General features: G+C 39.5%; 1 protein-coding gene across 7 annotated transcripts in view; it reads left to right on the top strand.

Moving 5' to 3' along the window:
* The window catches only part of MAST2 (microtubule associated serine/threonine kinase 2), a 379,580-nt gene that overhangs the window by 302,283 nt on the left and 49,676 nt on the right, over positions 1-27,621 (top strand). For all 7 annotated transcript variants that reach the window (XM_074961832.1, XM_074961828.1, XM_074961827.1 and 4 more), the window contains 4 exons: positions 2,069-2,223; positions 13,677-13,752; positions 15,260-15,469; positions 26,551-26,652. In XM_074961832.1, the coding sequence (XP_074817933.1) occupies positions 2,069-2,223; positions 13,677-13,752; positions 15,260-15,469; positions 26,551-26,652 (543 nt within the window). The remainder of the gene's footprint in view (positions 1-2,068; positions 2,224-13,676; positions 13,753-15,259; positions 15,470-26,550; positions 26,653-27,621) is intronic.

The following is a 27,621-nucleotide window of genomic DNA, read 5'->3' as shown; positions in this document are numbered from 1 at the left end:
GTAATATCAGAGCCACTTAGGAACCCTGATATTACTACACTTCTTTAGTTTATTGTCTCTCTAAGCTTTCTGTCCTATAAAACAGCATATTATCCAATCTATGGGCACGTACTTCCCTTGGAAAGCATCACTGTTTTTCCATTCCTTTCCACCTCAAGATGCTCAGAGAACTCTCTCTCCTTATACTGCACACGTAAGGCAGTATACAACAGGGTGACTAAAGTGGGCTTGAAGGCCAAATGTGTCCCACAAACTTGTATAATACAGGGGAAGGTTCTTTGCTACTCAGCATAAGGTGGGCATGACAGTGTTTGGGGGCCTAATAGACTTCCTGATTCTCAGTCCTGGCCCAAGCACAGATTAAACCAAACTGGGAGCTGCTCAAACTTGTGCCAGCTGGCTTTGATCACCTTAGGGACTATGTGATTGCTGGAGTGCACCATGCTTCAGCTGCTCCTGTCCCCTCTGAAATGCTCCCTGCACTGCACCAATGGCTGTAGGGAAGGAGGCATAGGAGGTAGCACCACCTGCTCTAGTCTCGCATGGGGCTTCCTCCGTACCTGGTGACTTACAGGTGGTTTCTGCTCTCTGTGAACCTCTTGAGGTGTGAAAGGGAGTGGATCATGACAGAGAATCTGTCCCATAAATGTTAGCTGCACTAATTTTTTGTGTGAAGTTGTAGCCTGTTGCATATATGATTATAGGTCCCAGCATACAATCCCCCACCTTGATCTAGGTAGCTAGACTCGGATAACGCATAATATACTAGGGTTCTCCACAGGTCAACCTCTGCATTAGAGGTAGGCAGCTGCAGCACACTTCTTGTTTTTTCCTGCAATTTAGGTGCGGTTCTTAGGCTCCTGGTAAGTTTGGATGCATCTGGTCTAAACAATTTAAAAAACAATAACACTGTAGGCTAGCAGCACTGAAAGAGTGCTGTTTTTTCCCAGTTAATTCAGACTAACCTGAGACATTATCATCGGCACTTGGCTTTAACTTCTAAGCCACACTAGGTAACTTTCTTTTCTAAAGCTCATCAATGTCTTCAACAGCAAATAACTCTAGAAACTCTGTTTTTAATCTTTTCTGAAGATTCTAGCCAAACTTTAAACACCATCCATGTTTTTGCCAAAAGTATGTTCCAGTTAATTTCCATTTAACTCCCATTGTCTCTGGATGCAGGAGTTAAGTTCTTACTCAGGACATCAATGCATTACGCCACTGTACACACATCATAAGCATAGCAGATCATTTAAAACTGAATAAAGTGTTCCCCACTTTGTAACAGCCAAACAAGGGAAACCCTGTTCATTACACATACCTGCAAAAGAGAGACAAGTGGGTGAGGTAATACCTATTATTGGACCAACTTCTGTCAGTGAGGCACAAAACAGAACTCTCACTAACAGAAGTTGGTCCAATAAAATATATTACCTCACCCACCTTGTCTCTCTGATATCTTGGGACCAACGTGGCAACAACACCACCACATACAACACACCTGCAAAGTCAGCTGTCCTGATCTTATTACTGCCTGCTCAACTAGAAGAAGCCTGATGGGTAGAACAAGGGAGAAATGAAATGCAGAGCAATTACAATAATAAACTTTAAAGAAAGCCAATTAAGAGTGTTAATTTTCATGTACTACACACCTACATAGCATTACTGCATGCTAATGAAATTCTTGAGATGAGGGAGCATGAAGGGAAGGGAAAGATAAGTTGTTCAACATTCCAGGAACCTCTTTGTCCTTCCCAAAGCTGATCCCTTCCATTTCTCCCACTGGCAAGTTACCTTCAAGATCAGATTGAATGGTTCGAGGAGTTGTGGGAATCTATAATCTCTTAGGCATCCCCAAAAGCTGTCCATATCTAACAGCCTTAGAGTTCTATATACCTTTAGTGTCAAGCTAACCTAGTCATGAAAATAGAGGCACCTGTTCTGGTGAACAGCTTTTCTTTTCTGTCTGAGTATTCGGTGTTTGGCAGAATCCGTTCCTGTTCCATTCATGAGCTGTCCCCTATGCATGCGTTTAGTGTATTTCTTTTCTATATTTTTCTGTACTCAGTCATCATGCTCATCTCAGGAGAAGCTGCACCAGCTGCCCTTTCAGCCAACGGCCGATGAACTTCATTTCCTGACCAAGCATTTCAGCACTGAGAACATCACTGATGAGGAAGGACGTCATTCTCCAGCCATGCGGCCGCGATCTCGCAGTCTCAGGTGAGCTTTACATCCTACTCCTTGAATCTGAGACGTTGTTATGCATTGCCTTTCTGATATGTGTTTTCAACTGTAAGAGTAGTAATATGAAATTAGTGTTTTCTGCTGATTTTATAGTTATTTTAACCAACACCACCTCAGCCGTGCACACTCAAAAATGGATACAATTATTTTCTTGAGATTTGACATTCAGGACTTAAAGTGGATAAGTATTTTGTTTGTCTATTTGTACCATTATACTCTAAGACGATAATCCACAAGTGTCACACATTAAATTTCCAATTTCACTACTACTTGTGTGAATTTTGTTCCCAAGTGTTTCTCCTGTTACTGAATTTTGCTCCCTTGACTGTAGGAAACTGTTGCATTGTTGGAAAAGGATGTCAGCACCAAGTCAATTTGAATGGGTGTGAAAACTGTTAGTGTTGATGAAACAAAACACATTTAGTACCATTTCAGAAAGTCTGAAAGAACACTTCTCTAACAGTGCTGGGAAATGTGTAGACAAGCAGTTAAAGCCATTTTTGCTATTGGTTGAGGGAACCTTGCTTAAAAATAGTAGTCAGCAATAGGGCTGTTTCCTAGTGCAGATGACATTTAGATGCAGACAAGCAGGGGCAGTTGGAATTTGACCCTTTCCTTACTGAACTCCACAACACTTTAGTGTCAGGGCAGAAGTATTAAGTAACTGCCATGCATTTATGTGTTGGGCTGGATTCATTACAGCTAGCACAGAGATGTGTAAATTACACAGCAGGGCCCTCTGTGCCACAAAAAGCACTCGCAGAAGGACATTTTTCTGTTGCTGCGTCCCTTTGTGATTCTCACCAGAGGATGGAGGAACAGCTTGAATTATCACATAGGATCCATAGGAGCTCTGCCAGATGGAGACACTGAATCAGTGCACTCAGCCAGGGACCTGTGCTGGACCTTATGTTTTCAGAAGTCAGAGTAGGCTTGAGGTGACTCTGGGCCAATAACTGTTGACCATTTAAATACATTGTAAATATTACATTATTGCAGGGTTAAGTTGATTACTGTATGTTCTAAACCACGGTGCAGGTTACATGGTAATTGTTTGGATCAACTAAGTGTAATTACGTAGCAATCTAGAGGAGCATGTAAGTGAAGTAAGTAGTTACACGTTTAGCCATTGTCCTCTGTAAATCGCCATGTAATGAGAGACTAATTACATGATTCATACTAAATTGTTCAAATCTTTCCAACTAGTGTAATCCCATATAATTCTTATTGCTGCCTTCCTTAATATTGGCTGTTGCTAATTAATGTACTTGTAGTGTTTAATTCATTATAGATAGGAAAGCTACTGTAGGTAGCAAAAATACATTTACAAAAGTAGTTGACGTCCCTTTCTAACATAGACTTATTACTGCTGGGATAATGATGCGTGGAACATCATTGCAAATGTAAGACTGTTGTAAAAATGGAAAAGAAGGCCCTACATTTGTGTTCTGCTGTTAACATGGTTTATTAACACATTGGGAACATAACTTCAGGAATCAAAGGATCAGGGAAGTGTGCTCTATCACATTTATGAGTCTTAAGGTTTAAACAGTGGCAGGATTATATTAATATTGTAGTGTTCCATGAACTGTAAGACCCATTGAAATACAATGTCTGTTTTCTTCAGTAACTCTCAATATGAGAGTTATCAGTTCAGTTAGGATACCAAAATTTACAATAACAGCTAAATTTAAAAAATTTTAGATTCCTGGGCCTGATGACTCATCCCTTGGCTGGCGAAGGCTAGGAGCCATGTGGAGGGAATGCTGTGCATCGCTCCTCAGTGACCGCTCCGGCCTATCAAACAGCAGTCTATTCTAGGCCTTGTCATCTCAGAGCAAGATCCCTTCAAACTGGGTGCCCTGGATAGCAACATTTGGGCCGGGGGGGGGGGGGGGAAGGGATGAAAGGAGATACTTGATAAAGGATAGCCCCTTACCAAAAAAAAAAGGGGGGGGAGCGGTGCAAGATTGGCATATTCATGATGATTATGCTTCCGCTTACATTCTGTTTGGTCCTTATTGACTTGTTCGCTTCTGGCAGAGCCCACACAGTTGCTCCTCAAAGCTAGCTCTTTTGGTGAGATGTTATAATGTCCAGTTTTTACTTCTTGATTAGAAAACCAAAAAGCTGTTGAAGTTTGTCAAACATTAACCAGAAACTCACTTCAAACTTCTTATCTTAAGAGGCTTTTAATGGGCCCGGAGGCCTTATAGGATCACCTTTAGAAAAAGCTGATTCACACAATTTGTCAGACGCACTGTCTTAATATAAAAAAGTTTATATTAATATGACTGACACATTAACATTTGAAAAAAAACTTACAGTATGTGTATGATAACTAATTTTTAATTATGTTTTAAGGGTAAAATTTAAGCTTCATTGATATGAATGGAAGAATTAACATGTTCAGGTTTCCCGGTGCTGTGGTGTTCTTCTCTGAGAGTTGCTTCTATGCATTTCCACTTTTGGAAGCTAACGCTTCTAACATCAAGCTGTGAAACTGTATAAAAATGTTGGATCCACAGGGTGGTGCAGGAACGCTCTCACACTAGGATGGTGTCATCAGCTCCATCCATAAGGTAGTGCACCCTCCCACCACCTCAGTTCCTTCACTGCCATCAGAGAGAGCTAAATGGAACTCTCTTGTGTCCATGATCTGGTTATCCTGTCATCATCTTATTGTTAGTTATAGTTAGATAGTTGGGGCCACTTGTCTTGGATTATCCCCCAGGCTATATCCTGTTGCAAACATTGTAAGGGGTTCAGAAACTGAGCATCCTGCTCAAACACACACGTTTGCCTGCAAGTGGCTCATGTAGTGTCTCAGCACACAATTTGCCATGCAGTCACTCCTTGGATGTGGAACGACAGACAAGATCGCAGGAGCACTTGGCTTCCATCAGCATTCATCTAGACCATCCTAACACTCCTTTGGTAGTTTCAAGACCTCTTTCTGTGCTGAGGTCTTCTATAAAGAGAACTCAGATGCATTCTGTCACCTCATTTTGGCCTGAAATCAGTCTCCCTCAGACAAATATCTTTTGGAACTGAGCTTCCCACAGTGCACCACAGACTCCATGAAAACAGACTGCTCCACCTCCATGGTTTACATTGGCATCGAAAACCCCCTCAGTGCAGTCAGTTGATACCATGAGGGAGAGACAAACTTCCTGATCTCCTTATGACTCTGTTCCAGGGAAGAGAAAGCTTTCTGATTTGCAACGGGAGTCTAAGAAGAAAAAGAAGAGGAAGCATCGTTCCCCTTCTCCTCCAACAATGCATGCCATCGTTGGAGACAACTTACCAACCTCAATGCTCCATTTACATGCACCTCTCCTCAACTTGAGGCTAGATACCTTACCAGTGCACCTTCATCCAACATCATCCAGTTCCCCTCTCTTGACTGGGACACCTCCCTGAAAGCTTTTGGCTGTGCTTGTGCTTCTTGTCTCTGTGCAGCAATATTCATCACTGGTATTGAGCCAAAACATCTTGAGGAGCACAGGATCCCCTGGGAACAGACCATGTAAAGCTTCACTGACTTGCTCCAGAGAACCTAGTCAACTTACTTCACCAAAAGCTTCATCTGCCTGGGAAGACCTTATTCAGGGACCCCTTCTGCTGTTAAGGTGGCCCTGAATTCAGGAGTCAGTAAAGGCTTTGCTTGATGCCACCAAAACCAGCATGGCACCACCTTCGACACTGGCAATAATGTTGACATCAGTGCTTCTCCTGGCACCAGAGGTACCCCTTTGGAGATGTGAGCTTTCCTGGTATCAGTCTTCTCTCCAGCATCTTCAAAGGCACCCATGTTTATATCCCTTATGAATCGTTTTATCATATTGAAAGTAACTTTGGAAGTTTATATAGATAGGGCTAAACTTTTTTGAACCCTTTTAAATTCTTGGCCTTGGTGATATTTCATGGCAGTGAGTTCCATAGGTTAATCATGCATTGTATTTGATAAAAAGGGAACATTTAAAAAAAAATTTTAAATGTGTTGCCTTTCAATTTCACTGACCATCCCCTGGATCTCCTATTATGAGAAAAGGTAAAATCGGGTGTTCCTATTTGCCCTCCATACCATTCATTATTTTACCTCTAGCATGCCTTCTGTCTAAGCAAAGCAGTTTGAATCTTTCAATCTTTCTTTGTATGGAAAGTCTTCCCATGCTTTTAATAATTTGTATTGCTTTTGTCGAAGCAGTTTCTGTTTCTGCTCTATCCTTTCTAAGATAAGTTGACCAAAACTGAACACACTTCTCCAGAAGACGATGTTCAATGGATTTATTTTATTTTTAGTATTTTTTCATCCTGTTCTTTATGTATCCTAACATTTTGTTTCCTTTCTTGACTGGCGTGCTGCATATTGAGCAGAGATTTCCTGTGACCTGACCACAAACACCAAGTCTTTTTCCTGAGTTGTTACAGTTAATTTAGTAGTGTTAGTTTTAGTAGTTCAAATGATTCCGTCCAATGGACGTTACCTTGTATTTGTCACTATTTATCTGCCGTCCTGCTGGCCACTCACCGTGTTTGTTTAGATCGCTCTAAAGTTTTTCAGTCCTCTCCAGTCTCGACTAGCCTAAATAACTGTCGAATCTGTAAACTTTTCCACCTCACTATTGATCCCCGTTTCTAGATGATTAATAAATATATTAAGAATCACTGATCCTAGGGCCACACCACTGTTAACGTTTTGCCATGTTGAAAATTGACCACTTATTCTTACTCTACTTTCTGTCTAATCTTTACCTCTCCCCCTGAGACTACTTAGTTTTCATAAGTCACTTGTGACTTTGTCAAGGGCTTTTTGAAAGTTCAGATACATTTTTGTTGACTGCTTCCCCTTTTTCCAAAATTTTGTTAACATGCTCAAATAATTCTAATATATTAAAGAGGTCCGGTTTCTGTCCTAGTACAAATCTCTTGGAGAAAACTAATTCTTGTTTCCCCAGAAATTTGTATTAGAATCAGTTATTTTCTCTAACAATCTTGACTTGTTAGAAGTAATATATTAAATCATATTGCATGTTCATAAGAAACAAATAGCAGGGCAACAAAACGTTAGTCTGAATTGTATGCCACAATCTAAAACCAGCTGCAAATAATTTTCATCCATGGACTAAAAATAATATGGGGCTTATGTAAAATAAATACAATACAATAAACAAAAAAAAAGTAACATGCCAGATTTCATATAAATAATATTATGCTTATGGCAAACTCAGAAATGGGCTTGCAAAACATTCTGCAAAAAACTCTGCATGCACAGATTCGGGCCAGCCATCCTGTTTGTTCCCAGAACTTTGGCAACAGGAGTATTGCTGTGAAATAGCTGTAATCTAGAAAAGTTGTTTTTTATTATAACTTGCACTGGGGTACTCCAGGTATACCAATTTGCCTCAGAATTTCCTTACTCGTGGTATCACAGCAATTGTCCGTTCAAACTGGAACAGAATTTACCAGCTACATGGTTGTGATTAGGCAGCAAGTGATTCTTGAATAAATATTCACGAGTAAATCTTAAATTTCACATTTAATTTTCTGTACTTTTTTCCTTGCAATATACTCCCACATCCTCTAAAACATTACCTAGTCGTGGTCTTAGCGTAGTATTCTGTCTTCTTTCTCTGCCCTATTTTTGTTTTTTGCAGTGTGTGTATTTGATCATCCACAACAAAGGCACAGAAACAAAGAGAGATGTAGTATTAAGTTTGAAATATAACATGGCTTCCAACAGCTATACTCAATAGGTCTGTCAAATGCTACTGTGTCTTCAAGGCACTTGTATCCAGTGTCTCTGTTGTGTCTCTTTAACACTGCACATCTTGCTTTCTGTGAGTTTGAACATGTACGTGGTATGTGAATTCTCTAGATAATGTTCTTTCATATAATCTTGTATGTTGGTAAAATTCACAATCTAGGGGACCGATCCTGCTCTTATTGAAATGTTATTTGGTTATTGACTTCACAGGAAACAGGATCAGGCCTCAAGGATTTTTATTTTATGCACATATGTCTCTGTGGATTTATAACATTCTCTTTGTTCCTGTTAAAATTCTTTTTAGTATCAATGACAAAAGATTAAGGCATATATTTTTAATTGTTTCCTGAGCAAACTGAGTTTAGAAAGGTGGTGTTATGCATACATCCTCATTAGATCTTCTCTCTCTGAAAGGGGTGAGACAGAAAAGATCATAGGTTTGAACTGCTCTGCATTTTTCTAATAAATGCAGCTGTCAGATTGAGAGAAAAATGACATATTAGGAAATATTTTGCTTTCATTTAGTCCCTTCTGCACCACAGGTTTCTAAGGCTTCATTTATTAATAGAAGTGTCACTCCCGGGAATAGCTGCATATTTGCCATTTTTCAATTTATACAGATTCACGAATATGTATTTTGAAAGGCAGAAATCCAGATACCTGTGTTGGCAAGATGTGCCACTTAAGGTCTGTTGGAATGTAATTTCACAAAGGGGGAAGTAAAACTGAGGTAGTTTTTCATTCTGCTAGTGACCTTAAAGGGACAGATATTATTCTCCTAATGTCTGCTCTGCTGAAATGGAAAACTCACAGACAATAAACAAATCACCCCCCATTGACCCTCACAGAACACAGAGAGAGAAGAACCTCCTACCCTTCTATATTAAAATGTTATGCATGCACACAAAGTTTATCCCCACTTTGAAAGAAAATAATGCATTACCTTGTGAAGCTTGACTTTCTAATATTGAATGTGAAATTATATTATACAGTATATTTGACTAAAGCTGCTGCATCTCAAATAGATGCCATGTCAATAAAGATATCAGAACTAACTTTATTCACGATATTAAAATTCCTTTACAATTCCCCCACGCTGGATTCAGTTAACTGAGTGGTTCTGGTTTTTCGTTTTGCCTGGTAATCTGTCTTCAAGGTGTTATAAAATAACCTGTTTTGTCTGCCTGATAGCCTTTGGTTAGTCAGTTATCTACATAATTACTTCTGTAGTTTCCCAGACTAAAGCTCAACATAAAATGCTATAGTGCAATATATTACATCACAATCTTGCCATAGTGAATTAGACATTTAATTTGACATGTTATATTGGGAGGATTTGTTTTCAATGGTAATTTGGAAGTTGATCAGAGTTTATCGCTGCCTTTTGTGTGCTCTGTCATTCTGGATAGAGAGAGGGGATATTCATCAGCAGCTGGGCTGGAGGACAGGGGGGAAGGGATGGAGGTGTGTGTGGCCGGGAAGCTACCAGTGCACAAGAAAGTGAGAATTAAGAGGGGTTGAGGGGAGGAGTTTTCTTTTTTGGTAAAATAGAAAGCTTTTGCAGAAGGAAGATGGGGACTCGCTGTGTATTTCAGAATTGTCAAGAACATAACCAAGGGGCTCTCAAGGAAAACACTGAATAATATTCAGTGACATTTTTGTCTACACAGCATGTTTTTTCTATATTTCTATCCCTCTTTTTATATTATTAAAGGCATCTTGGGGAAAAAAACAGGATTTTTGTTTCTTATGGCCCTGATCCTGCAAACTCTTACATCTTGAACCTGGGAATCAACACATTTGCTTAATTGGATTTTAATGTGCTACTTGTAGCAGTGAAGGTAAGCATGCGCACAAGTGTTTTCAGGATCACGGCCAAAGACTCAACCATATTCCTGTGGCTTATGCCCCACTGAAGTCATGAAGAAAGGATGATGATTTCAAGTGGGGAACAGAATCAGGTATAGATGAAGTGGTAAGAAATAAATGTCGTATTTTGACTCAAACATGTTTTGTAATGAGATGGAAGAATAAATACAGAAAATGAGACATGTAGAGGAACTTAAGAACATAAGAACGGCCATACTGGGTCAGACCATTGGTTCATCTAGCCCAGTATCCTGTCTTCCAATAATTGCCATACCAGATGCTTCAGAGAGAATTTAGGGTGATCCATTCCCTGTTGTCCAGTCCCAGCTTCTGGCAGTCGGAAATTTCGGGACATCCAGAGTATGGGGTTGCGTCCCTGACCATCGTGGCTAATAGCCATTGATGGCCCCATCCTTCATGAACTTATCTAATTCTTTTTTGCACCCAGTTATATTTTTGGGCTTTACAACATCTCCTGGTAACGAGTTGCATGGGTTGACTGTGTGATGTGTGAAAAAGCACTTCCTTATGTTTGTTTTAACTTGCTCCTAAATTCTCTTTATATTTTTAAAAGTTCTCCCTATGGTGTTAGTAGCTCTTTACATTTAAATGTAATTAAACTTCACTTTATTACAGTTCATACATTTATATATCTCAATCAGTGTATATTTCATCATTTGAAATAAAATTTCTCTAAGATATTCGGCATTCATATTAATAGGCATATTGTCTTCAGGAAGAATTTCAAAGGAAATATTATGCTTTGACTGATTAACTGTAGAATGTCCCAATCTGTTTTTATTTTCCTCTCTAAAATAACTGTTCTCTGGCAATTGATTTGGTCTGAAGTATATTTACTCAGTAACAAGTGTCATACCTTAATAAAAGGTCAGCTCCCAGACTGCTGTGCTGGGCATCACAGAATGGGGAAGAGATGGCCAGCCCTCTGTGGAGATAGAGGTGGTTAGGGACTATTTAGAAAAGCTGGACATGCACAAGTCCATGGGGCCGGACGAGTTACATCCGAGAGTGCTGAAGGAATTGGCGGCTGTGATTGCAGAGCCCTTGGCCATTATCTTTGAAAACTCGTGGCGAACGGGGGAAGTCCCGGATGACTGGAAAAAGGCTAATGTAGTGCCAATCTTTAAAAAAGGGAAGGAGGAGGATCCTGGGAACTACAGGCCAGTCAGCCTCACCTCAGTCCCTGGAAAAATCATGGAGCAGGTCCTCAAAGAATCAATCCTGAAGCACTTACATGAGAGGAAAGTGATCAGGAACAGTCAGCATGGATTCACCAAGGGAAGGTCATGCCTGACTAATCTAATCGCCTTTTATGATGAGATTACTGGTTCTGTGGATGAAGGGAAAGCAGTGGATGTATTGTTTCTTGACTTTAGCAAAGCTTTTGACACGGTCTCCCACAGTATTCTTGTCAGCAAGTTAAGGAAGTATGGGCTAGATGAATGCACTATAAGGTGGGTAGAAAGCTGGCTAGGTTGTCGGGCTCAACGGGTAGTGATCAATGGCTCCATGTCTAGTTGGCAGCCGGTGTCAAGTGGAGTGCCCCAGGGGTCGGTCCTGGGGCCGGTTTTGTTCAATATCTTCATAAATGATCTGGAGGATGGTGTGGATTGCACTCTCAGCAAATTTGCAGATGATACTAAACTGGGAGGAGTGGTAGATACGCTGGAGGGGAGGGATAGGATACAGAAGGACCTAGACAAATTGGAGGATTGGGCCAAAAGAAATCTGATGAGGTTCAATAAGGATAAGTGCAGGGTCCTGCACTTAGGATGGAAGAATCCAATGCACCGCTACAGACTAGGGACCGAATGGCTAGGCAGCAGTTCTGCGGAAAAGGACCTAGGGGTGACAGTGGACGAGAAGCTGGATATGAGTCAACAGTGTGCCCTTGTTGCCAAGAAGGCCAGTGGCATTTTGGGATGTATAAGTAGGGGCATAGCGAGCAGATCGAGGGACGTGATCGTTCCCCTCTATTCGACACTGGTGAGGCCTCATCTGGAGTAGTGTGTCCAGTTTTGGGCCCCACACTACAAGAAGGATGTGGATAAATTGGAGAGAGTCCAGCGAAGGGCAACAAAAATGATTAGGGGTCTAGAGCACATGACTTATGAAGAGAGGCTGAGGGAGCTGGGATTGTTTAGTCTGCAGAAGAGAAGAATGAGGGGGGATTTGATAGCTGCTTTCAACTACCTGAAAGGGGGTTCCAAAGAGGATGGCTCTAGACTGTTCTCAATGGTAGCAGATGACAGAACGAGGAGTAATGGTCTCAAGTTGCAATGGGGGAGGTTTAGATTGGATATTAGGAAAAACTTTTTCACTAAGAGGGTGGTGAAACACTGGAATGCGTTACCTAGGGAGAATCTCCTTCCTTAGAGGTTTTTAAGGTCAGGCTTGACAAAGCCCTGGCTGGGATGATTTAACTGGGAATTGGTCCTGCTTCGAGCAGGGGGTTGGACTAGATGACCTTCTGGGGTCCCTTCCAACCCTGATATTCTATGATTCTATGATTCAGGACACAATGTAATTCATGCCACTTTGATGGAAGTGTCTCAAAAGTAAGAGATTGTTCTTGCTTCCTTCCATGAGTTGAGAGTAACATTTCCTATGTTGCATTGTAAACATGCTGTTCCCAGGACAATGTTTTTGCCTTTAAATAGCTTTGCTACAGAGTAGTAGCTCTAAAAAATGCAGGGTTTCAGATATATTTGTTCCTTTCAGAGAGACACAATTCACCCATCATAAGAAACGTTTAAATGATCTGTTTGAGTTGATTTAGGAGAGAAATAATTGTATCTTTTAACATAGAGAATATATATTTAACAAGATGTATACTCTTAAAATCATAAAAACAAATAACCATGTAATGTGTTATAATGGAAGTCACAGTTTATTTTGAAAATAAAAACAGTGAAACCAGAAAAATGAAGCCGTAGCATGCTGCTGGCAATCAGGTAACTGAGTGTGTAATTAATTTGTATCTGCATTACCTCATTCAGCCTTTGGCTCTTCTTAACCATGGAATGAGTCACAGCATTACACACCAACATCAGATGTGATGAAATGAGATGCAACTAATCTTTTGAATGTAACCAAGCTGTAATACAGACTTAGCTTCCGTCTGGATTTAGTGTCCTGTTTTCCAGTGTCTTCAAGAAGCTTGCTAACTTGTGAAAGTGTAATACATATTATTGTGTAATGTGTGCACTGAGTGGTGTTAATAAAAATAAATATATAATTTGGTGTGAATAACGTTGTAACTCCTAGTGTCTTGCTTCACTTTACAGTGTCCCCTTTTAACATTACAGACTCTGGAGGGAACTGAGCTCTCCTCCTTCAGGGTCTCCGAATGTTGCCAGGGAAGGCTACATGAAAATGTGTGGTAATGTGGGAAATATGGAGGACCACACCACTGGGAACAGTACAACAGTTAAAATTGGATTTATAAACCTATGCATAAGTTTTAAATGTCAATATATTTGATGATGTCTTCACTTTGAAAAGAATTTGTATTCTTAATTGATGTTAAACTTCTAGTGAAGACAAGGCAGTTCGTAGTTTTCAACCTACTAACTCTTGTGAAAACTACAAATTGCCTTCTCTTCAGGAAGATTTTAACCTGAGTTAAGACCATTCCTTTTTTTTGTAGGGAAGACAAGGCCATGATGGCCATATCTGATCTGAGCAGCACACTGACAATGGCTGTTTGGGGTTTTTTTTACCGTCAATGTAAAGCTTATGAATTATGAATATATTTTTTTCTCTTCAGTCCTGGTCGTTCCCCGATTTCCTTTGACAGTGAAATAGTAATGATGAATCATGTATACAAAGAAAGGTTTCCGAAGGTAAGGACCAATGTATTGAACAATTTATTCAGTGAAAGTATTAAGCAACACCATTTAGAATCAATTCATAAGCACTTACTTAAGAGAGATCCAATTGCTTATATATAGTTTCTAAGCAGTGTAGTTTGTTCAGACTTTGCAGACATGCTCATCCTCTGTTTTTCACTTTAATCTCACAATTGAGAAAACAGAATTCATGTTAAGGACAGCTGATGGAAAACTTTAAAAAGCATCCTGGTTCGCGATTGCTGTTTGTTTCCTATTTCCTGAATTCCTCTTCCCTTTCCCTATTTATAATTACAAGGAATTTGCATGAAGATAGGAACTTTTTTGCTAAGAGCTCTTGCTCCCACTGCTTAATCCTGATTTAAAGTAATCACCTTTTTGTTACATCGCAGTTGATTATGGTCAGGGTCCCTGTGTACTCTGCAACAATCTTGACCTAAATTATTCTTCAAGACCCTTGCATTCTGTGACACTCCAGTGCTGGAAGCTGGAAACTCTGCAGCAGTTTCAAATACGTTTTAAAAATTAATTATATGTGAAAATAAATAATACAATCCTTAGTACTCCCTCTATAATTTAATTCTGTTTATTTTACACTGATAAAAACTTTCTCATTTTTAATATGTTACAGAATTTTATATTGAAAATGCAGAATTGTATTTTGGAAACTTCACAGGATAAACCGGAGGTTTGGGCTGTTGTGTAGGTGACAGTTGGGCCTTTTGGCATGTGGAAAGCAGTGGAGGGTAGTTTAGATTTTGAGATAATCACATTACTTGAATATTAAAATGATCAGCAGTGAAATAGTTTAACAGTGGTTAAACTGAAATTTGCATAATCTGATTTCAAAGTTAACACCTCATTGAGATGAATGGAGCAGTTGTTATGAGCTGTGTGGAGTCTAGGAACCTTGGGACCTTCAAGTCTCCGCTATTGCAGCTGCCCCAATGATAGATGCTGCAGCAGAGACAGGACTTACATGGACATAATAGTAAAAGTAAAAACACTGGTATCTTGCTTATGCTACAGCTATCATTGTGGATAATTTTTTTTATTGTAAACACTGTCACATTATGGGTGTCTCTGACATTTGGTGCTTTAATTGCCATTTTAATTTTTAGTCAATGATATGAAAAGTTTCTAAAACTGTGTAATAAATTTAATATTAGGATTCCCATTCTGTAAGCACAGCACAGGGATACAGAATCAGAGTTGAGGTTTTTATGGATCCTTAACACTGAATGTTCTGACTTTCAAAAACTTGGATTTTTTACTACATGATTCTAATTATGTTTAAGTTAATTTACATGTCATTACAACCAGAACGCTTAGTTTGTAGTATTTTTTTTCTGTGAATTCTAATATCACTGAGTTTCCTTGAACAGTCATACTTTTTGGCAATGAAAAAATACATCAGTTAGCATCCTGTCTCTTCACATTTACATGTCAGGATAGCAAAATTCAAATAAGTTTAAGTCTTCTTTTTATTCTTTGCTTTTAGGCCACAGCACAGATGGAGGAACGGCTGGCTGAGTTTATTGCTTCTAATGCTCCAGAGAACGTGCTGCAATTAGCAGATGGGGTCCTAAGCTTCATTTATCATCAGGTTATTGAGCTGTCCAGAGACTGCCTGGATAAATCACGTGAAGGACTTATTACTTCCCGGTACTTTTATGAGCTGCAGGAGAACTTGGAGAAACTCCTACAGGATGTAAGTGTGCTCAGAAAATATATAATATGTTGCTTAGATTAAACCTTTAACAATAAATAAAACCTTGAATTTTGGGAGAGCAAGTATGTTTCAATGGGTAGGACACCAGGTGCAGAGTTAGGAGACCAGTGTTAACATTAGAGTATGCCACTGATGTACCATGTATATTTGGGCAAGTCATTTGATCCCTGTACTCCAATTTTACAAAAATCAAGAAATGTACATGAATGAGTTGACGGAGACTTCACCCTTTAGTGAAAATTGGGCTCAACCAGGTAAAATAAATTGCTTTACTTTCATGTTCTTTAAGAATCTGGATGACTTATTAATGAGGATAATGCCTTGAAGGAATGAAAACATCATAGTTTATAGTGTTGCTATAAATATTTTTTTCATAAAGGATTTTCTAAAGTTGAACTTTATTCATTTGTTTTTTTAATTCTGCAGTGTATTTTGTAGCATTTAAAGTATTAACAAAAACACAGGATGACGCAAACTTTAATAAATGTTTATTGCACTTCAACTATTCAAATAAAATCGCTGTTTCCTATCAAATAAGAGAAATATTTGATAAAACTATCCCTAGAAGTTAATGTTTGTATGTCAGTGCAAATGCCTGTTTTACCTCTATGTAAGCTGGACTGGAATTTTGCTGATGCATTTTGATGGAGAGAACAAATTATAAGGATCAAAAGAATATGGCATAGCTGTCATGATGGGTTTGTTGATAGGTCTATTTGTTACCATAGTATAGGTTTTGGCTTGGGAACAACTTACTAACTCTTGCTTCTTGGTTAGGGAGCAGTTGAGCTGGAATATTATGGAGGTAGTGATGTCTATAGTCTCCATATCTTGGAAGATCACAGGTATTGCTGAGTGATGTAAGGAAGGGAGAGATGAGCTAAGTTAGTTGAAATAAAATTAGTTTATTCTCTGTTGGGTTTTGTATATGTTCTGTGGAGCTGTATAGATATTTCCCTTAGCAGTCTGCAGATCCCATAGTGTGAATTCTAGCAATTTGTACACCGTTGCCATTCTTTCCAGGTAATAGAACTGTACATGAGAAAATGGTGATCAAGATTAAAAAGGTTTCAGAGTGGTAGCCGTGTTAGTCTGTATCAGCGGGAAGAAAAAACAACAAAAAAAAGAGGAGTACTTGTGGCACCTTAGAGACTAACAAATTTATTTGGGCATAAGCTTTCGTGGGCTAAAACCCACTTCATCGGATGCACCCATAAATTTGTTAATCTCTAAGGTGCCACAAGTACTCCTCATTTTTTCTTTTTTTTTTTCAAGATTAAAAAGCTGTGCAAAATACTAGGAACCCTTACTCATATTAACAACCTCCTTTTGAAGACAAAGCTCCTCTTGATATGTGTTGTAATTACTTGGGAGAGAAAACTTAAGTTTGTCTTCATAAAGATCTTCCATTACAAAGAGGAGAATTCTGACAACACAAGAGTCTAAGGGGATGCCTAGTGATGGTTTTTTAAAATGTCACTTTTATATGTTAGAACTAACTACTATGAACATAACATTTCAGTGGTATGTTGATTTTTATAATGATCTTAAATATCCTGTTGTTTATATTGTATTTTGCTTACACAGTTTAGTCTAACTCATACTTTTTTCAGTTAATGTTTCTTCTCTTAAGGGTATGCATTAATTACTAGGAGGTGCATTGGTGGTAACCGTGTGACATTTGCAAGTAACAACAGTTAACCTTTTTTTTTTTTTTTCTCCTGAGGACGTAGCAGAGCAGTGTGTTAATTATTTATTGGTAAGTGAATTTGTAGCATTCAGGAAAGTGACAGTGAAGACTAGTTATTAAATACTGTCCAGGAATGCCATTGCCAGTGAGTTCTCCTTCCTAGAGCTATGTGGCTGGATTGTCATCAAAAGAGTTCCCAGACACCATCTGAGATGCTTGTGTGTTTGGAAGTTTAGTTCAGCACAAAAGTAGGATGTGTCTTTATGTTCCAGGGCAAGTATCCCAAATTTCAATAGCAAATTAAGGCTTTACTACAATCGCAGCTAGTCTTGGTGTCGTATTGTTTGCAAGCTATTGGCTCCATCACACAGAGCCCTGGATATGATCAGATGAGCACACTTCCACATGAGCTCTTTAGCCCTTTATGTGCATCTGAATGAGTCTAGAATTGGTGGACTTACAGAAACTTTTGTTGCTATATTCCTCTGTCAGGCTGCCCCTCAGGCGGTGTCAGAATGACAAGACCTGATAACCCACAGTGGAAAAAGCTGACCAGAGATTCCAGTCTGTAGGAATGGAGGGGTTGTATCTCACCAAATAAGTTGTCCAGGGGTGATGGTCTTTAAAAGGAAATGTGAAAATTAGACTAGACTAAAAATGTGAGCAGCTCAAGCTTCCAGTTCAAGCTAAGCAACACCTCAGTGTGGGTCCAGTTAGACAATGCAACCATAGCTCTTTAGAGCAACTGACAAGGAGGCACAAGAAGCAAAGATTTCACTGAAGAGTTTCACCTACTGATGACTTCTGTAGAAAAAAAATCTATCAACCACTCGCACAGCTCAAGACCTAAGCGATGAGGCAGATGAGTTAACAGGCCACAGATATACACAAGAAAATGGGATATCAGTTTCAGCTATGTCTCTGGTGGGTAAATCCACAGCTAAGCTGTGGGTAAATCCACAGCTAAGTGCAGACACCACACTCAGTAGAGCAGAACTTTATCATGTCATATATATTTCCACACCTGTCCTCTTATAGACAGGGTGTTCCAGAAGGTAGGTAAGATCCCAGGGGAAGCAAGCCTAAGGGGAAAAACAGTTTAAGAGAGTTAGCAGTTTTTTAGAGAGACATTAAGGATACAAGAGCAAACACTCCCAATGCGTAGGAAAGATAGGAAGTATTGCAAAAGACCACTGTGGCTTAACCAAGAGATCTTCAGTGATCTGAAACTCAAAAAGAGTCCTACAAAAAGTGGAAACTAGGTCAAATTACAAAGGCTGAATATAGACAAATAAACACAAGTATGTAGAGACAAAATTAGAAAGGCCAAGGCACAAAACGAGATTAAATAGCTATAGACATAAAGGGTAACAAGAAAACATTCTACAAATACATTAGAAGCAGGAGGAAGACCAAGAACAAGTTAGGCCCATTATTCAGTGAGCGGGGCGGAAAACAATAACAGAAAATGTGGAAATGGCAGAAGTGCTAATTGACTTTTTTGTTTCAGTTTTTACCAGAAAGATTAGTAGCAATTGGACATCTAACATAGTGAATGCCAGTGAAAATGAGGTAGGATCAGAGGCTAAAATATGGAAAGAAAAACTTAAAAATTACTTAGACAAGTTAGATGTCTTCAAGTCACCTGATGAAATACATCCTAGAATACTCAAGGAGCAGACTCAGGAGATATCTGAGTCATTAGTGATTATGTTTGAAAAGTCATGGAAGGCGGGAAGGATTACAGAGGACTGGAAAAGGGCAAATATAGTGCCAATCTATAAAAAGGGAAATAAGGACAACCCAGGGAATTACAGATGAGTCAGTGTAACTTCGTTACCTGGAAAGATAATGGAGCAGATTATTAAGCAATCAATTTGGAGACACCTAGAAGATAATGAGATAAGTAACAGTCAATAGGGATTTGTCAAGAACCCTGGAAGCACTGGAATGCGTTACCTAGGGAGGTGGTGGAACCTCCTTCCTTTGAGGTTTTTAAGGTCAGGCTTGACAAAGCCCTGGCTGGGATGATTTCGTTGGGGATTGGTTCTGCTTTGAGCAGGGGGTTGGACGAGATGACCTGAGGTCCCTTCCAACCCTGATAGTCTATGATTCTATGTCAAACCAACCTAATCGCTTTCTTTGACAGAGTAACAAGCCTTGTGGATGGGGGGAAGCGATAGATGTGGTATATCTTAACTTTAGTAAGGCTTTTGATACTGTCTTGCATGACCTCCTCATAAACAAACTAAAGAGATACAGCCTAGATCAGTGGTTCTCAACCTATTTACCATTGTGGGCTGCATCAAATACTACTTGTACGGCCTTGAGGATGTCACATGGGCCACAGCTGTGTGCTGATTGGTCCGCAAGCGGCCCATAGGCCGCAGGTTGAGAACCACTGGCCTAGATGAAGCTACTATAAGGTGGGTGCATAACTGGTTGGAAAATCATTCCCAGAGACTAGTTATCAGTGGTTCACAGTCAAGCTGGAAGGGTGTATCGAGTTGGGAACAGTTCTGGGTCCAATTCTGTTCAATATCTTCATCAGTGATTTAGATAATGATATAGAGAGTACACTTATTAAGTTTACGAATGATACCAAACTGGGAGGAGTTGCAAGTACTTTGGAGGATAGGATTAAAATTCAAAATGATCTGGACAAACTGGAGAAACGGTGCAAAGTAAATAGGATGAAATTGAATAGGGACAAATGCAAAGTACACCACTTTGGAAGGAACAATCAGTTGCACACATACAAAATGGGAAATGACTGCCTAGGAAGGAGTACTGCAGAAAGGGATCTGGGGATCATAGTGGACCACAAGCTAAGTATGAGTCAAAAGTGTAGCACTGTTGCAAGAAAAGCAAACATAATTCTGGGATGTATAATGGGAGTTTTGTAAGCAAGACACAAGAAGTAATTCTTCTGTTCTGCTCTGTGCTGATTAGGCCTCAACTGGAGTATTGTGTCTAGTTCTGGATGCCACATTTCAGGAAAGATGGGGACAAATTGGAGGAAGTCCAGGAAAGAGCAACAAAATGATTAAAGGTCTAGAAAGCCTGACCTATGAGGGAAGACTGAAAAAATTGGGTTAGTTTAGTCTGGAGAAGAGAAGACTGAGAAGGGACATAAGTTTTCAAGTACATAAAAGGTTGTTACAAGAAAGAGGGAGGAAAAAAATGTTGTTCTTAACCTCTGAGGATAGGACAAGAAGTAATGGACTTAAATTGCAGGAAGGGAGGTTTAGGTTGGACATTAGGAAAAACTTCCTGTCAGGGTGGTTAAGCACTGGAATAAATTGCCTTGGGAGGTTGTGGAATCTCCATCATTGGAGATTTTTAAGAGCAGGTTAGACTGGACTAGATGACCTTTCAAGATCCCTTCCAGTCCTATGATTCTGTGATTATCAGGCCCTCAAGGAATTGTATCATGACGACTGCAGAGTGGCTGAGGTTCTGTTGAACTTGTCAATGGATGCATTATTTCACTTCCTAATAGCAGTGATTTCTGAATCAGGGACTTGTTATTCCTAAAGATGCATCTTGCTTCAGGTTTATGCCTTAGCTCTTGAAAGGGATAACCTCGAGAGAGGTCCTTGGCGACAAGTCGTCATAACCAGGATGTATTCTTTCAAACAGTCAACCTCCATGAAGAAATGCTACTACTACCACCACTGCCAGCACTTCCTCCTCCTCCTCTTAATTTTACTGTGGTAGCACTAAGAGAGCCAATCATAGACCAGGACCCTATGTGAGCATATAGAAACCTTTGCTGTCTGATACATTAAACTCAAATATCAATTCTACACTTCTCTTGGCAAGAGAGACCCTGTCGTACTCAAACGGTGGACTAGACTTGGGAATTAATGCCATTGCTTATCAACTCTTTAGCAATGGTAGTATTCTGCAGCGCTATCAACAACATGCCACTCAGAGTTCAGTCAGATATCGGTAGATGTCACAAGGAAGTTCATAGATTCCAAGGCCAGAAGGGACCATTGTGATCATGTACTCTGATCTGTCATATAACACAGGACACAGATCTTCCCCAAAATAATTCCTAGAGCAGATCTTTTAGAAAAACATCCAGTCTTGATTTTAAAATTGCCAGTTGATAATTGAAACCAAATATCAAACCTCTTGTATGCTCTCACTTGGCCTAGTTTTTAAGCTATTTAAAAGGGTATCGCTTCATTGACCATCAAAGTACTATTTCTGGTGGCATGCTGCTGGGCTAGGATATCTGGAATGCAGCATAATCTCCCAAGGAAAGTGGAGAAGCTCCATCAGTTGGGTCTTTTAAGTCTAGATCCAACAAATACACTTGAAAATGTTCAGTGGAGACCAATCCAGCATTGTCAGGGAGAGGGATTGAAGATGTAATAGGTTCTTTCCATCTCTGTCTTCTCTCATTGAATGAGACTATTTTTTATATTTAGAGGGGTTTTTTTAATGGTGAATTTAAAAGCCCTATTGTGAGTCTCTTTTCTCATATGGAAACAAGGACCTACCCTTTGCTATAACATCTGAAAGGACATTCCTAGGGTTCCCTTCTAGCAACAGCACTGGGGAGGAAATGAAAGGCAGCCCAGCTCCTGCAGTCAGCTGGGCATGAGGGTCATGATCCAGCATCCCCCACCTGCGTAAGTCTGAGGTAGTTTGTTAAAAAGAAGAGCAGAGAGAAAGAATGGGCAAACTCTCCTCCCCCCCAGCAAAAAAACAAAAAAACCCACCCTCATTTTGGAGAAAGGAAGCAGATACCCATGCCCCTGTCTCCACAAAGTGATAGACTGGCAGGCAGAGATCATGTTTGGGGCAAGCACACATCCCCGCAATACCTCAGAGTTCAGGGAGCAGCAGAAAGAACTATACCTGGCTTTGCTGTCTCTAGACGCTGCCCACCTGGCTTCGAATTCTCCCACATACAGCTTTTCTCCTCCCTAGTAGAGCAGCCCTTTGTACTGTCAAAGTTTGGGGCTGGGGGAAATGAACTGAGACTGGCCTTTTCCTCTCCCCACCTTCAAGGTCACCCTCAGATCTGGGGAGGTCCACCCTGCCCTGGGAGGAGAGAGTGGTGGTCAGTAATTGACGGTCAGGAGCTGCCCTACCCCCTCTCCTTTAGCTTCTTCCGCAGGGTCAGGGTGGGATGGGCAAGTCGATTCTTCTTAATTTTAATTGATTTTCTTAAATTGGCTCTAGCTCACCCGTTGCCAAAAGGAGAAATGAGGAGAATAACAGGGTGAGATAAGATTGGTTCCCTCGGTGCTAGCACAATAATAAAATAATAAATAACAATAATACTGCCTGGAGGTTGACTGTTTGCAAGAATGCATGCTGGTTCCGATGACTTGTCACCAAGGACCTCTTTCTTGAGGTTATCCCTTTCAAGACCTGAGGCATAAACCTGAAGCAAGATGCATCTTTAGGAGGGAAAGGACTGAAAGGGAATAGAGGGAGAGGACAAAGAGGTTAGAGAGAAGCTGAGCGAACACCAGACACTTTTCTTTCCACCTCTCTTCCTCTTGCTTTACTTTCTCTTCTCACTCCTGTGTTGTCTTTTTCATTGCTTTTTGAATGAGTATGAATCCCTTTCTTCCCTACCTTTTCTTTTACATTCTCCCTTGGATGCACGCCAAACTGTGAAAGGACACATTCAGGATATTTCAGATTAAATGCAAAGACATGTCAATGAGATTCCTTTCAGAGACCGAACTGAGCTACTAATATGTGAGAATACTTTAAGACATCGGTTACTATAAAAGATGGTGAGCTCTTGGGAGCAGGGTACTCACCTTTGGTTAGTTTGTAAGATGCTATGCACATTTATAGCACTATATAAAAATAATAGATACAATGAAGACTATTATAAATTGCAGTCATTGCTGCAGCATGGAACAGTCTATGCAATATAGTCCATTGTTTATCTGTAGTATTTGCATAAACGGTAGCAGCATCAGGGAACCTTTCAAATGCCTATCACAGAACAAGGAAATTAGTCTGCAGAAGGTAAGTGAATGACAGGAATGGAAGTGCGGATGGTATGTAGTTTAAAATGTTCTTCCTTTCGAAGAACAGATTTTGCTAAAGGATAAAGTACATTTAAAACAAAACCCTGCGTAATCAGATTTTTTTAAAAGCTGGAATTTCAACTCACAGGAAAAAGTAATATTAAACTTTAATGAAAATTTTGCATATTAAGGATGGTTCAAATTGTATAAAAACTTCATCATAAAACAAAGAGTAAGTACAGTGTAAAGAGTCAAATATTTAGACATAGCTGACGTGGATATAGCAAAACAGAAAACTTAGAGGCACTTAAATACCAGTTCTTGTTATAAAATACCAAAATGTTACCATGGCAAATAAGATTAATTCCCTTGTATGAAAGTATAAAGTGTCATATTTTAGCCAAGAAGTATTTGGTTTTTTAAAGTTGGATTTATCAGGTAGACTTCCTGAAGTAGGCATGAATTCAAAAGAATTTTTTAGGCATAACTTTCATGAAAAGCTTAAAGTTTGAAGTCAGAATATTAGAAAATAAAGTAAAAGCCTTCTTATGTGGATCCGTAGTATTGATTTCATGAAACAGAATAGAAGCAGAGTTCAGAACAAAAGATTAGTCAGTTACTGGGCTGACGCAATGATTAACCAGGCAAAATGAGTTGAATCGGCAATATTGTATATTTACACAATTAGTCAGATTTTCTGATAAGAAAGATATACAGGTGTATCTGTAAATGAAACAAAGAAAAAGGGGCCTTATTAGCATTATATTATGCTGATTTTATGTTGCCCACTTGAAAATTGGAATTGCTTTCTTAATAAATGCATAAGTGAAATGTATTGGTTCTTGGGACTGCAGCTCTGCTGTTTTGGTTTGTATCAGTATATTAGCTCAATTACAGTGTTGTGACTTGCATATTCCAGTCATTGGTCCTGCTGAACCCCAGGGGAGGACGGTGATTTTAATTTCATGCCTCAGTGGCTACAGTTAGTGACGGATGGGTCTTTCAGATAAGGGAATCGCTTTGTAAATTACCCATGGCTACCCCCTATACATATGTCACTGGAAATGGCTTGGTGTGTACAGGAATGGCATCAGCCTCCACCCGTAACCCCTACGCTCCCCTCCCCTCAGGAAAAACAATACAAAAACCCTGAAATGACACCAGCAACCTTCAGACAAGCATGTCGTCATTGAGAACTGCTAATTAGATGGCATGCATCATACCAAGGCGCATGGTAGAAGCAGGCAGTTGTTTGGTATATAAGCCTGTGATTTTGAGATACTGTAACTGGGGCAGATTGTAAACAAGACATCTATAGAGATGTCTGGACTATCCTGTGAGAGAAGGAAACAAGAAGAAGCAATTTTACTGAGGATCTTGGAACAACAGCGCTGGGCAGAGATTATGGCTGAGTGGCTGTTACAAGTTGTGTTTGATTTTTGTAATCCTATAGTTCTCAATCTTTTTTTAGCCTTTCTTTATCATTTGACAGACATGAGTTAGTGTTTCATTTTCAGAACAGAACACCTGATTAAATCAGTTATATATTTAAGAATATTTTGTCTGTGTCTTCTTAGTGAATTAGAAAGAATGAAAACAATACAACTTGATTTATAATAATAAATTGCCTTTGACAATATAAATATAGATGCAAAAAGAAACAGGTTTTTCTACATAATTTACATTATCTGGAAGTAAATTGACATTCCATTTGCATGGTTCTTGTATCAGAAATAATACACTGTGGTTAATGTTTTAGTTGTTTAAATATTGATAATCTTTGATCTATAAAAATCCTTTTGAATATGAAGACACTGAAATTTTATCCAAAATTCATGCTTTGTCTCATTACTTTAACTTGGTGTCGTATTATGGGGCACAGAGGAGAGAATACTAAGCATCCCCAGTTAGATAATTGTCTGTTTACTATTCAGTAATTAGCTTTGAAATACATTCCGTTAAAAATCTGTCAAGTAGTTATGGGTTTCAAAATGTTATTCTTTGTGACTTTCATTTGTAGTATACCCACAAAGCATCTCCTGTGTTCTCTTTGGTTGACATATCAGTAGTTCTATAGATAAGTCCTTTTGTTTTAGGTTAAAATTCTAACACTGTATTATCACATGACCTGTTAAACAACAATAACCTATTCCAGATTAAGCAATATCTTATTTTCCAAAGGAAAAAGCTTTAATAAGAAATTGTGAGAACATACCTTTTTTAAATTGTACGTTATGGTTTTCCAGTTCAGAATCCAGGCTTCCCTGCGCTTTTACCCTTCCTTAGTGGCTATCAACACTGTCTGTTTTCTCAACCGTGTATGGATTTTTTTATTTTTGTTTTAATGAGCACTATTAAATGAACCTCTGTTTCTTGCCACCTGAATCCTTGTTGATAAAATATCATGCCTGCAAGCAACTGAAAAGCTCAGAGGTAATGTTTGTCACCCAGCCGGTTCAGGACTCTATTTCTGTGGCTGGGCTAAAGCAGAATTTATAGTCTACAAGATCTTAGTGGTAGTTTCAGTTTATTCTGAATACCTTTAGAGAATTGGAAGCTGGCAGTCCCTTATCAACCTGCATAGGGAAGTATTATTTACATGTGCTTTGGATCTTGTGTTGCAGCCATTCTAGCACCGAGCAAGCAAGAAGGAAAATGGTCTTTTTGTACCTCTCAGAATCTGTCTTCATATTTTCTAGGCATTAGTTTAGTTGCTTTCTTTCTTATATAAAAAGAAAAGGAAAACCTCGATGAAACTAAGAATTGCGTTTATAATGAAATGGCAAAAACCTCTTCTCCTAAAGGCATAAGATTTGTCAATAGCAAATGTATTTTCTATGTACTTTGTGTTCTCCTTCTGTGCGCTGTACATCAGGTATTAACAATTTGATTGGCAGAATTAGAAGAATGAAATTGGACGAGAAATACACGTTAAGATCTTCCATGGTAATGAGTAGGAAATACATCTGGAACTGTAGAAGTAAACTTTAAAACTTTTCATTTAATTATATGTCATTCTCTAGAATTCAGCACCCTGGAAAGGAAAACTGTTCCAGTGATAACATTTAATAGTTAGACCAGATATCTTCATTTAAATTAAAAAGCCAGCATGGCTAAGGGAGATTTTCAGGTAACTCATAATAAAAAAGGCCTCTAGCATATTCACTGCTTGAAAAAGGGAATCGGTTGTACTGGAAAAGCTGTATATGATTTGGCAACACAGAATGAGCTTTGTTAATTGCTTAGCCTGACTCAGTCATGCCTTCACTGCTGAATTATGGTTACCAAGCTGATTGCTCTACCTTTAGTGTTTGATGATTCACTGTTTGAACAATAATGTGATGTTTTGCTCTCCGCAGGCCCACGAGCGATCAGAGAGCTCAGAGGTAGCTTTTGTTACCCAGCTTGTGAAAAAGCTGATGATCATCATTGCACGCCCGGCTCGACTGCTTGAGTGCCTGGTAAGCACAATCTTCAGAAGAAAGTGTATATGCTTTGAAGTGCCTGATTGGGTAGACAAGACAGTAAGAAGAACCAATTCTTACACGGAAAATAAGTTTTTGAAAAAAAAAATAGGTCCAAATCCAAAATAAGGACACGTAGGGCCTCTCTGGAAGTGTAGAGCTCTTAAAGTGGGTATAAATTGCCAGAGCAGCTTAAAGGATCCTTAGTGTAAATGAGAATTGGACTCTGAGGGTCTGTCTACACAGCAAAGAAAACCCCTTGGCTGGCCCCTGCAGGACTTCAGGACAGTTTCATTGTTGTGTAGACTTCTGGGCTTGGGCTGGAGCCTGAGCTCTGGGATCCTCTCCCACCTCTGGGTTCTAGAGCCCAAGCCCAGAAGTCTACACAGCAATGAAACAGCCCCGTGAGCTCGAGTCAACTGGCACGGGCCAGCCAGGGGTTTTTCTTTGCTGTTTAGACATACTCTCTGAATTTTTTAAAAAATTGTCACGTTTTCTGAGTATGGAACTACATGTGTGCAGGTGGAACAATCCAAGCGAGTTTGTAAGCAAGATTAAATTCTGTACAGAACAGCATGAATATATTGAAGAGCAAGTCATATATTGCTTTCTAAACTACCCACTCAGACTAGTAAGAGGACATAGTTTTACACTTACTTCTGGACAGTAGGAACAAAGAATGCAGGCCGTACCTGCAGAATGGGGACTCAGTGTCTTGGAAAGCAGTGACTCTGAAAAGGATTTATGGATCATAGTGGACAGACAGCTGAACATGAGCTACCAGTGTAATACTGGGGGGGAAAGGGCTAATACGATCCTTGGATTTGCAAAAAGGGGAGTGGGGAGGTGATTCTATTTCTGTAGCTGGCATTGGGTGAGATTGGTACTGGAATACAATACTGTGTTCAAACATCAAACAAAGAGATGCTGAAAAATTGGAGAGAGTGCAGACAAGAGCCGCGAAAA

Source organism: Natator depressus, chromosome 8 (genome assembly GCF_965152275.1).
Source record: "Natator depressus isolate rNatDep1 chromosome 8, rNatDep2.hap1, whole genome shotgun sequence".
Classification (NCBI taxonomy): Eukaryota; Metazoa; Chordata; order Testudines; family Cheloniidae; genus Natator; species Natator depressus.
This window is presented reverse-complemented; position numbering and strand designations above follow the sequence as displayed.